The sequence below is a fragment of the Engystomops pustulosus genome, chromosome 10 (assembly GCF_040894005.1).
Source record: "Engystomops pustulosus chromosome 10, aEngPut4.maternal, whole genome shotgun sequence".
Classification (NCBI taxonomy): Eukaryota; Metazoa; Chordata; class Amphibia; order Anura; family Leptodactylidae; genus Engystomops; species Engystomops pustulosus.
Genome location: NC_092420.1, coordinates 62,643,116 through 62,655,400, shown reverse-complemented (window position 1 = coordinate 62,655,400; position 12,285 = coordinate 62,643,116). Strand labels below are relative to the sequence as shown.

The window sequence follows — 12,285 nt, the reverse complement described above, 5'->3', positions numbered from 1 at the left end:
ACTGAGTAAAGATGATGTGAAATCATTAGGGTATGCTGAGATCAATTCTTCAGTCGATGCCACCAGATCTTCTTCGCTTATTGTTCTCACTTTCAAGATTGGAGAAAATAGTTTGCAGACTTCTTCCATAGATTTGAAGCGCTGATGAAGGTCAGAAATTATTGTGTCCGTTGCCACAAGGAAGACATTAGCTTTAAAGTGCTCTTCAGGATCTTTTGCATCATGATGCTTTGATTTCCTTTGCCGCAGTTGTTGGTGGTTCAGTAGTTCCTTGGGAATCTCCATACAGTCTGCTACTGCACTAGCTTCAGAAAGTAAAACAGGCCACTTTTCTCTAAGCAGCTTCATTTCGTCAGAAAGAGCTTTAATGTTGGCAACTCCAATTTCCATTGAAATAGACCTTGATTGAAGAATTTTGTTTCTTTCCTCAAAGCTGGTAAGAACTTTTACCCAGAATGTTGCTAAAACCACTGCCCGAAAAGATGAAAAATAGTCATACAGACCTTGGGCATCTGAGTGTACATCATTTGAAAGTTTTCTGGAAGCAAGAACTTTTTCCAGAGCCTTCAAAATACTTGGTAGGTTCTGTGCAATTGGCCGTACAGCTTCTATTCTTGAACTCCACCGAGTTTCACTTAAACCATGCAAAGACCTTCCGACTTCCTCAATCAGTGTGTTCCATCTTGCAGGGCTGCTGCTGAACAGTATATATAGCCTGTTTACACTACCAAAAAATGTCTTCATTTCAGGGCAGCTTGCGGCTGCATGTACTCCCACAAGGTTTAAAGAATGTGCAGCACAGGGACAAAACAACGCTGTTGGGCATGTCTCCTGGATTTTGGCTCTTACACCTTTAATTCTTCCAGACATGTTGGCTCCATTATCATATCCCTGCCCTCTGCAATCTTGGAGATCAATGGCATGTTCATTCAGTCTTGACATGATCATATCAGCGATTTCTTCACCTGTCTTCTGAAAAAAATCACAGAATTCAATAAATCTTTCTTCTATATTCCATTTTCCATTTTGGGGATCTCTGTAAACGTATCGCAAAACAATTACATTTTGCTCGGTGTGTGACACATCAGGGGTAGCATCACAAATTATTGCAAAATAAATTGCTGCTTTCCTTTCAGAAAGTATGGCATTTAGGACATGTTTTCCACAAATATTAATGAATTCGTTTTGTGTAGCCCAAGAAAGGTAATGAGCTGGAAGTCTCTTTCCCTTTTCTTGGCTAGCCTTGACTTTTTCTAAATGCTCTCTCAATACAACATCGTATCTTGCCAATATTTCCAAGGTTCCCAGAAAGTTGCCATTATGGATTTCTCCTATCCTTTGGGAGCTCCCCCTGAATGCCATATTCCGGGAAGCTAGATGCAATGTGACATCTAACAGTCTTTCTAAAAGTGCCACAAACTTATCAGCTTCCTTTGACAAATTTCTTTGAATCACAAAATCAACACCATGACCACCTATAGATTTCTGAAGTGTTCTCCAGCTCCAGTAGTGCTTTCTGTGTTGGGCAGATTGTTCATGCTCTGGCAACTTCATGTACAACCGATGCCACATGTACTTTGAAGGATCAAAACCATCCTTCCTACAGAGGATGCTTCCTTTTTTAGTGAATCGGTCATTAGAAAATGCCATACAAGTTGCACAATAGAGCACTTTTTTGCTTGGACTCCATCTCAGCCAGTCTCTTAAAATCTTCTCACGTCCATTTGATGACTTGGCATAAAGAAGAAAGTCACTGAAAGAATGGTCCTTAACATCTTTAGGTAGCGATTGTGCCATATTATTTAATTGTTCGGCATTGAAAAGTCCAGAGAGGACAATCTTCTCCCTTTCATTGTCCTTGAGGACATCTGGCCAAAGTGCTGGGTCTTTCCAGTCAATTTCTTCCTCACTTGACTGTTCTAAGGAAGTTAAGTTAAGGGCAACATCTCGAGTCTCAGGGTTAGAATGTACATCTGTGCTGGAAGGTGTTTCTTCTTCCATCTCTGTACAAGCACTGGAAGACATAACTGCGCATGAAGAAGAATCTTCTTCTATAGTGACTGGTCTTTTTGGGGACGTGGTGCAGGACTGTGTTTGTACACCTTCTTCTAATACTGCACAAGGTGGCACATTACATGTTTCATCCTCTTCTTCCATCACTGAAGAAATGCTTTCAGATGCAGCGTGACATGATGAAGCAGTCTGCACAATCATTTCCTCTGAAGTTTCTGTCCGTACTTCCTGAACTTCATCTCCCCTGTCACTTTCTGGCTTTTTAAAGTACTGCTCTATGACTTTTTTTTTCTTTAACTTTTCCTCTTCAGCTTTACGCTGTCTTTGCTCCTTCCGTTTTTGAGAGCCAGATTTGTGATGGTACATTGTTAGGGTTCTCAGAATTTACTAGCCAAGAGAAAATAATGGACTTTTGCTAGTAATCAAGGTCTATGAAACACTGCTTGTTATGTATAAGGCTGTGTTCATGGGTGCTTTTACACGTAGCGTGTTTGCTGCGTGTTTCTCAGGACGGACCTGCCCAGAAAACCCACTGCGGGTATTTTCCTTGTTGACTATAATGGGATCGGAATAAATCCGCAGTAGTATTGGATTTGTGGATTGTCAATGGGGAAAATACCCGCAGCGGGTTTGCTGAGCTGGTCCCGAGAAACACGCAGCGGGAAACATGCAGCAAACATGCTACGTGTGAAAGCATGATTGCTGATTGCTGCCTCCATTGCAAGTGACAGACCATGGGATGCCTTACATTATTTATTTGGAAGATGGGAAAAGGGCTTTTTTGAAGTTTTATTATGAGGGGGATTTATTGTACAAAAACCTTTTATTTCATATATGTTTAGGTGCCCACAGTAGGGCTAGTACCATTTAAAAGAGCCCTTTCACCAAATCCTTAGGACTTGTTCACATTGTATGGTGTGAAACTACAGCTCCCAGTATGGCCTGAAGAAGTGTAAAGGGATACTGAGAGTTGTTGTTGCATAAAACAATGCTACCACCCATCATTAGCTGTACATCACCCAGGTGACTACAACACTCATCATACACAGTCAGTAGCAGAATAATCATTTCCATTTAGTTACTTACAGGTGACGTCTTCTCCTGAGTTCTGAAGCTTTATTCTTTCTTAGTTCTGTAGCTTTATTCTTTACCAACACATTGGCATCCTGCAGACTGACACAGACTCATCTCAGTGCCACATGCTGTGCCCTGAATAAAACAGCAGCATTAGTGCTACACACAGCAGGGCCCCCAATAGTAATGCTACATACTCCGAGCCCTATGTATATAGTGCCACATACACTGTGCCCTCTGTATATAGTGCCATATGCCCTCTGTGTATAGTGCCACATTTTAACAAGTCGCATCATTGTGTTTATTATCTCTGTACAGTGACATCGCTGTGTGTATTATTCCTGTACTGTGACATCACTGTGTTTGTTATCCCTGTACAGTGACATCACTGTGTTTATTATCCCTGTACAGTGACATCACTGTGTTTATTATCCCTGTACAGTGACATCACTGTGTTTGTTATCCCTGCACAGTGACATCTCTGTGTGTATTATCCCACTGCAGGAAGAGGTAAGTGGTCTGTGTTTGTGTGTTTGTTTTCTATTTTTCAGGGTCGTGAATGCAGAGGACTACGTCGGATTCGGTGGACTACGTCGGACCAGCTTGTGGGTGGGTGCCGAGGTAATAGATGTTGGGGTTAGTGCTGGCCTGCCATTCCGGCAAGCACTAAGCCCAGTATTAGTAATCAGGGCCGTCTGTAGATAGCCGCAATTACTAAAACTGTAGTATTGTAAAAAAAATACACACACAAGTATAAAACATTTTATTGAAATAAACACTCCCCCAGACCCCTGTTTGACCATTTTATTAAAAAAAAAGCTGGTCCGACGTAGTCCTCTGCATTCACGACCCTGAAAAATAGAAAACAAACACAGACCACTTACCTCTTCCTGCAGTGGGATAATACACACAGCGATGTCACTGTACAGGGATAATAAACACAGTGATGTCACAGTACAGACATAATAAGCACAGTGATGTCACAGTACAGACATAATAAGCACAGAGATGTCACTGTACAGGGATAATAAACACAGTGATGTCACAGTACAGGGATCGGCGCCTCGTGGCCTAATCAGACCTCAGGTCGGCGTATCGTGCCCCCATCAGACCTCAAATAGCGTCCTGTGCCCCCATCAGACCTCAGGTCAGCTTAATGTGCCCCATCAGACCTCAGGTCAGCTTAATGTGCCCCATCAGACCTCAGGTCAGCTTAATGTGCCCCATCAGACCTCAGGTCAGCCATTTCTGCCCCTATCCATCAGACCTCAAGTCTGCCATTTCTGCCCCTATCCATCAGACCTCAAGTCTGCCATTTCTGCCCCTATCCATCAGACCTCAAGTCTGCCATTTCTGCCCCCATCAGACCTCAGGTCAGCCGTTTCTGCCCCTATCCATCAGACCTCAGGTCAGCCGTTTCTGCCCCCATCAGACCTATCCACAACCCCCCCCCCCCCCCCGGGGCCCCAGCCACAAAATATATTTACAAAAAGGAAAAGGCTGCTCCGGTCTTCTTCTCGTTCTCTTGCGCGCGCCTTCTTCTCCTGCAGACAGTGTGTGATCCCGCGAGACCAGGCTGTGACCCAGCACTGGATCTCGCGGGATCACACAGCCAGCCCAGGAGGAAGCGCGCAGAGACCGACGCGACGCTGGCGGCAGGGTAAGCATGAAAGAACTGTACGCAGCGCACTGCGCACTTAACCAGCGGCCCCCGGCGCCTCCACCCCACACATATTGTGCAGCACAGACCGCACAGTCTGCGGCCCACCGGCCGGGCCCCCCCCCCCCGTGTCTTAGAGTCCGGGCCCCATAGGGCAGTACCAGTTGTACTGCCCTATCGGCGGCCCTGGCCACAGTACATTGGAAGTTGGATGTGCAGCCAACATCAGTGCATCTTGTAGGTGTGGGGATGGACGATCCCCTTCAGTATGGCGGCCCACATAGGCCAGCAGTGTTTAATTGTTAAGATCCGCTATCAGTGCCATCAAGACAAAAAATGTTAGTAGTGAGTGGGGTTGCTGTAATATGAAGCAAACACCCACCATGTATGGAGAGGGCTCAGCCTGTGAACCTTCTACATACACTCCTTGCCACAGGACGCAGTAATAGTACATCCATTTGTGGCAAGGGGTTAATAATGTTAAAGGGCAGATTCTAAATAAACAAGACTTGTACTTTTCTCTATAAAAAATTATTAATATTTTTTTTCAAAGGTTGCCTACTTCTGAAAAAGAGGGCCAAAGCATTTCACCCAAAAGAGCTTTACAAAATGGGCTACAAGGATGCCAGCCGTCGTGCAGAGATCCGCAGGAAGGCCAAAATACTCAAAGATGTCTCCAAACATTTATATCAGAAGTTTGGAACCAAGCATACACCGCTTGAGATCCTAAAGCGGTACAATTACTTGAAAAACCACCAATATCCTTTGCTTTGTGCAATTCGTCGAAATATTGCATTAAGTAAGTGCACAAAAAACAAACTGAAAACTTGGTGGACCTTGTAAAAGTCAAGCAGAAACTTACACTTTATCCTCTCGAATAATTAGAACGATCCCAGCATCCTAATGCAGAGAACATTGAGAGGGCCGTCCCCAAATTACAAGCTGAAATTTCAGAGGAGCCATCACAGGTACAAATGAAGAAACTTCTTAGTGTATTAAGTCACCTATACAGGCAGTTTGTATTTAAGTCAAAACTAGGGTTCGTGTGTAAGTCGGGTGTCCTTAAGTAGGGGAACTGGTAATTCATTTAAATATTTACATCTGAGTTTTCCTCAATCACATTTTATATTGCCCCACAGAGTAACCCTGGAGAAAGGGAAGAAGTGCTGACCCTTACATTAGAGCCGATCCCCAGCGAACGTCAAACACCGCATGACCTGCATGCCAATCCTACAACTTCTACATTGGACCTGATCCTACAACAGTTCCAGCAAGTTTCTGTAAAGTGTGACGAAATTTTGAAAATTATTAGAGACTTGCGTATCAAAGTGAACCAGCTTGAAAAACGAATGTTAACAATGTAAGTGTTGGCCATGTAATACTAACTATCCTCCATCTACCGTATAGGTCTATTTTGCTGCTTTAGAAAGCACTTTATTTTTGGATGGCTTTTTTTTTTTTTTTTTTTTTTTTTTTTTTTTTTATTAAACTTGTGAAAGTTTAAAATCCCTATTAAAGGGGGGTGGTTCCCATTTCATGAAAAAAAAATATTTATTTTCTTTATACAAAAAATGCAAATTAGCAATTTTCCAGTATGCATTGTGCATCAATTCTTCATGCTTTTCTGTATCTTTTAACTTAAAGCTTTCAGGTATGCTTCATGTGGGCAGAACCGCTCCATGGTCATGTGATGTCACACAGGTGCATGACTTGTTATAACACACAGCTTTGATTACTCCCTGATACTCACCTTGTGCACCTGTGTAACATCACATGACCATTGCTTACTTCCTGTAGATCGAAATCTGTCCATGAAGCTTTCTGTAGAATTACGGTCTAGAAAATGGTGAGGAATTGATACAGAACCTATTGGAAGGTTTCATAGCTTTTCACTTGAGATACGATCAGTGATTTGCTTAAATGGGAACCCCTTCATGGATTGTTCCAAGCCATCCACTTTCAAGCTGAAGCGTTTACTTGAGTTACTTTAAACAGTGTCTCCATTTGTCACTTTTGATAGATATATATTGTGAAGCAATCTAGTTCTAGTCCTTATGCTGGCATTTCTAGATGTTGCCTTGTTTTGTGATGTTTGTTTACTTCAAAATTATTTCGGTGCTCCTAAAACTAAAATTTTTTGACTGTTTAATAGAATGGACATTTGAGTTAAACTGCATTCAGCACAACTTCTTTTTTTTTTTTTTTCATTTTAGTTTGATTTGAACAGTTTTTGGATGGAAATGTGGATTATCTGGTTTTGGTTTCATTTCAGTTGGCCAAAACTTCATTTTAAAGAGCACTTTAAAAAGGCTCAAGTTAATTTCTGCCAATAAAAAAGGCTTTTCACCGTTTAACTGTTAATGTCAACAGGGCGCCACTGGCCGCATTGTTTAGAAACCAGCAATTCACCTTAAACAATTTTAGCAAAAGGGCAATTTCCAAAACACAGAGATCCAAAATTAGATTGTAGAGGCATCCAAATATACACAATAACCCAAGAAACAATGGACATAAACATCAATAAATGATCAAACATGATTACTATAAAAACAAACTTTTATTAATGCGACTAAAATAATGCTATAGAACAAAAAAAAAAATCCTTCAAGAGAAAGAACAGGTAGTGGGATGTACAACAAAAACATGGCACAAGGAAAAGTATCCACACACAGCCACTGTCAGTACAACACATGAATAGCAAGAAAAGCTAATGCTGGTAAAGATACTTCTCGGCAATCCAGGGAAATAATGTGTATACGGATGTATCCAAGAAGGACCCACTGAAAGCTAAATGGATACATCACAATAAGTAGAAAAGTCCTAATTTTCCCCTGAATTAAGTGGCAACTGATGAGTTCCTTGTGTGAACGCCGTCTAGGTCTCCTCTTGAAAGTATTTTTAATAGCATTTTCAGAGACCGGACAATGTTTGTCCGTGTAATGTAGTTTGGGGAATGCCTTGTTGTGCACTTATTGCTCGGAGGCATATGATGAGCAAAAGCGATTTTCCTTATTTTTAAAAATGGCCATTAGGGAAAGCCTCCTTTTTTCCCCATATCCTTCTAAATCGGGAGGCCATTGTTCATTCTGTTTGAGGCATTATTAATGCACTTACATTGCATTGAGTTAAGCGTATTTTGTTCATCTTTGTCAGGCCACAATTCTATTTAGGTACTCTGTCTCATCATCATTGTTTTATGACCATGGGTCTCATCTTGAGATGCAGTGTACCCCTTTGTAATCCTCCTAAAAGTGTACCTAGAAAGAATTGTAAAGGACCAACCAAATCACTTATTCTAATTGCACAATAGACTATTTTACTTTTTTTTTTTTTTTTTTTTTTTTTGGTCCATATGCCCATTTTGCATTCCTGTTTTTTCATCCCAATTTGTAAGCCACTGGAGGCCGCCGTGTCTGGTCCATGGAGGAGGGTCTAAAAATTTTTAATAAAGATTGTTCTCAAATGCAAAGAAGTTGTGTCATGCCTTTTACTAGGTTTTCTGTCTTTAGGTTTTTATTATGAATGACAACCACACAAGGCGAAGTACAGTATGAAGACATGAAATATTAAGACTAGTTTTTATAATGCCAGCACTACCACGCCCATATCTGCTAAGCGGCTCCTGCCTCTTGGAAAATACAGTCGTAAAATCCACCAGTTCCGACCAGTAGACTAGGTTGTAACTGGCAAAGTTTTTTTTGTGCTCTAGACTACGCCAGAACTCAGACTGAGACTATAGTAAATGTGGTGAGCTGGGCTTCAACACTATAACATGTTCATAGCGGCGTGCGGGTAGTAAAAACCCGTAAAGTAATGGGGAAACCATAATATGCCTGTGTTTTCTAAAGGATTTCTTCACCCATTTTCCCAAACTTGTCAAGCGACCAGCAATCTAGAGAACAGGTACAGAGTAACAGTTGTAAATGAAGGGAATATCCACACACGAATGGCCCTCCGTTGTAAGTATACATATGGGGTCTTGTTTGTGTGAATTCCTCCTCATATACACAATGTATACACTCATAAAGCCTATTCATATAAAATCCACAAACGGCAGATAGCAAAGGTGTGGTGGCCCAGGTGATGGTGACCTACGCGTTTTGCCCTCTCTCAGGGCTTAATCATGGTCTTTAACATACACCTAACAGCATTTCGATTTAAAAACCCCCGCTTCAGTGATGGCGTGTGACGGGGTATAAATACTTCCCGTCCGGTGTAGTCCTGGGTGGCGAAGCCATAGCCCTTCCGCTTGTCGAAGAACCGGACCATGCCGGTGGTGCGGTTCTTCTCAACCCAAGCTCCCGCTGTGGATCTGCCGGCCATATACCGCTGGGCCTCCTTCTCTCGGCGTCGCTGTTCCGAGACAGCGTCTCGGAGTCGCCGGCGGGTGGCCTCACCTCGGCCTTGAGGCTGCGGAGGTTTCGGTGCTGGGGCTCGTGGCTCCGGTTCGGGTTCGGATCTCCTTGGACGACAGGTAGGTGCCGGAACAGGAGCAGGAACCACCGGAGGGTCAGGAACCACTACAGCGGGGCTAGCAGGCCGCGCAGCAGGAGGAGTAGGCCTCGGAGTAGGTGGAGCGGCAACACTAGGCCCAGGCGTTGGCTCCGCAGGAGTCGGGGCCTCCCCACGTGGCGCCTCCACGTGGACCCGCGGTACCGGGATGGTAGCCGGGATAGGGACGAGGAACCGCCCGGGTGGAATTTGATACTGCGTCACCGTTTGGTAGCATGTCCTGGTGACGAAGGCCCGAGTCAATCCTCGGTGCAGCCGATGTCCAGCGGATGGTCTTCGGACAGGCTGCGCAGAGAACACCACCATAGTCTCTAGGACCTCATAAAACTCCGGACGCTCCACAGGAGGGAAAGGTGGAGGACCCCACATGGCGTTGTCCTCGCTGTCCAAAGTCCACTCAAGATCTGGCCCTTCTCTGAGGCAGGGCAGGAAGTCCGCCTCGAGCCAGTGGGAGGAGTCCAAGTCCTTCCCGCCAAGAGCTGTGGCGGGCTCTAATTTTTCCTGCGCCACAGGAGGCGGGGTTCGCGCCCTTCGCGCGTGGGTGGAGCTTGATGCGTCATCTGGGTTTCCCGCCAGTGAAGGTTTTGGCGGGCTTGAATTATTTGCTGCGCCACAGTTCCTGAGGTAAAAATCTTCAGGCGCGGCAGCGCCGGATGTAGCAGAGCTGGTACAGTTCTTGCCAGGATTAACCTCTGGAGTGCGGGAGCGGCGCTCGACAGCACGTGGCAGCAGTATAACACAGTTCATTCCAGAAACGTACAAGTCCTTAGGCCTAAACCCGGATGGCAGCTGGGTTAGGCAGCACAGTCTTTTTAATAAAAGAAAGTCTTTAATGCCGTAATAAGGCACAGAAGTCTATATCCTGTTCGTGACGCCACTTGCAACATCCCCCACCGGGGCCTAGCCTTAAAGGTGAGGCCTGGAGACAGCCGGGCCCGCGATACCGGAGTGGCTGGCGGTTGCGGCCTAAGCACGCTGTTGTCACGGTGCTTGGTACGGGGTAACCGGAGGGCTGTCCTACAGCCTGGCAGGTCTCCAGCAGGGTGGTGTTGGCAAGAAAAGATGAGGGAGCGGCTGCTATAGCGGATCTCCCTGGGGCAACCCCTTAATGTCCCGAGTGTGAGTCTCTGGGTGATGGACAGGGTGCCGGTGATGATGGTAGTTGTAGTAGCAGGGACCAGACGGAGACAGAAGTTGAAGAAAACAACTTACAGTTCGTTTATTGCAACCGGCAGGAACTGCAGAAAACGTGTCTTTAACAGGTGGAGTACTGGAGAGGTATTTGGAGGGAGCCACAGGATGTAGTTCACCAGCCTGGATGTATAGGGCAGGCTGGGAGGCAGCTGTGTCCTTAGAGGAGGCTTCAGCTCGGTCCTGGATCTCTTCAGGTATCACCCTTGAAGGTAGGAATGATACCCCTTTTCCTCACTACACTAGCTCTAGTCTAATCTTCCACTTCAGGCAGGGGCTAGGCTCTTCCTGCACTGGTCTGGTATGCTAGAGACTCTGAGCTACTGCTCAGCTAACTACTCTCTGCTGTCGTCCTGCAGACCCAGAGGGCCTGACTAGGACTGGTCTCTCTCCTGAGAGAGATTTCTCTCTTTCTCCTCTGGGGAGAGTCTCCTCCAGAACATTCTGGGCTAGGGGGTTTTATTACCTCCCTTTGGTCAGGTGGTGGCTGCTCCTCCAATTACCTCTCAGTGCACAGTCACAGGATGTAACACAGACATTGGTCAATAGCATCTTGCATTATACAAAATACTTAACCTCTGCCTTGCCAGGCAGGATTAACCACTGCAATACCCCTATGTCCTATCAGGACCATGTAGTGTAATGTGGTGTTACCTACAGGTGGGACGTATTCACAAGCACTACCTCGCCATTGCATCGGCGAGGGTGTTGCACAGTCACGTGACAAGGCTCACGTGACCGGATTGTGTCACGCCCACCCCGGTATAGCGTGGTATCAAAATTCATTAAGAACTGTAATAGGAAGTAAGTGATACCACGCTATACCGGGGTGGGCGTGACACAATCCGGTCACGTGAGCCTTGTCACGTGACTGTGACGTCACACGCCATCACTGAAGCGGGGGTTTTTAAATTGAAATGCTGTTAGGTGTATGTTAAAGACCATGATTAAGCCCTGAGAGAGGGCGAAACGCGTAGGTCACCATTACTTGGGCCACCACACCTTTGCCATCTGCCGTTTGTTGATTTAATATGAATATGAAATAAAGGACTTTGTTTTATCTGCACATCCCTTGGAGCGCGGACATCGTTTTTTCTTTTTTGGATTTCGTGCCTATAGTCCGTGGGGCTTTATTGGATGCATCTCGCGCAGAGGGGACAATGGTGCCAGAAGGTGAGCAGGAACTACATCTCTTTTTTTCACTCATACAGCCTATATACAATATATGTATGTACAATATATGTTTGCCCACTCCAAAATGGCGGAAAAGGTGGTCGGGGCCACTTCTCAGCTGAAAGTTTGTCAAAGTTGCATCCCACCTGCAATGGTGTGTAAGGGGTTAATCACTGCACACTGAATAACCTTTACTTTTCAGGATCTCTGATTGCTGTCAGGTCACTGTCATGAGGGGGGGGGGGTCCGTTCATTGACAACAATCAGAGGTCTGTTGGAAATCTGCAGAGCATCCCTGGCTGATGATCACTTAATGTGCTTAAACCCCTCCTGGTGCCCAGTTTGCTTCTCAGTCCCCGGGATGACTCTGTTCTCTGTTTTGGTCTGAGCTGCTTTGTGGCTTGGGCTGCTGCCATTCCCACGAGGCCCCGGCGGCTCAGCATCTCTGTGTTCAGTCGGTGTGGCAGGATGTGGCCTAGGTATTGCTGCTGTGGCTGTGTGAGCCAATATACATGGTGAGGATCCAGCGGGGCCCATGCTGTGGGAGCTCGGGGAAGGGGGGAGCGGACTTCCAGCGCACTGTTCTACGGCCCCAGACACCTGTTGTGGTACCTGGTGTTACATCTGCACCTCCTCCACCAATCCCTGCTGGACTACGCATG

The 12,285-nt window shown here is 45.4% G+C and overlaps 1 protein-coding gene across 1 annotated transcript in view; it reads right to left on the bottom strand.

Moving 5' to 3' along the window:
- Window positions 1-205: 205 nt before the first annotated feature.
- Window positions 206-12,285, bottom strand: part of KLHL20 (kelch like family member 20) — a 144,952-nt gene continuing 132,872 nt past the window's right edge. Inside the window, exon 12 of the mRNA XM_072127977.1 lies at window positions 206-290. Within this exon, the coding sequence (XP_071984078.1) occupies window positions 221-290 (70 nt within the window). The 3' untranslated portion in view covers window positions 206-220. The remainder of the gene's footprint in view (window positions 291-12,285) is intronic.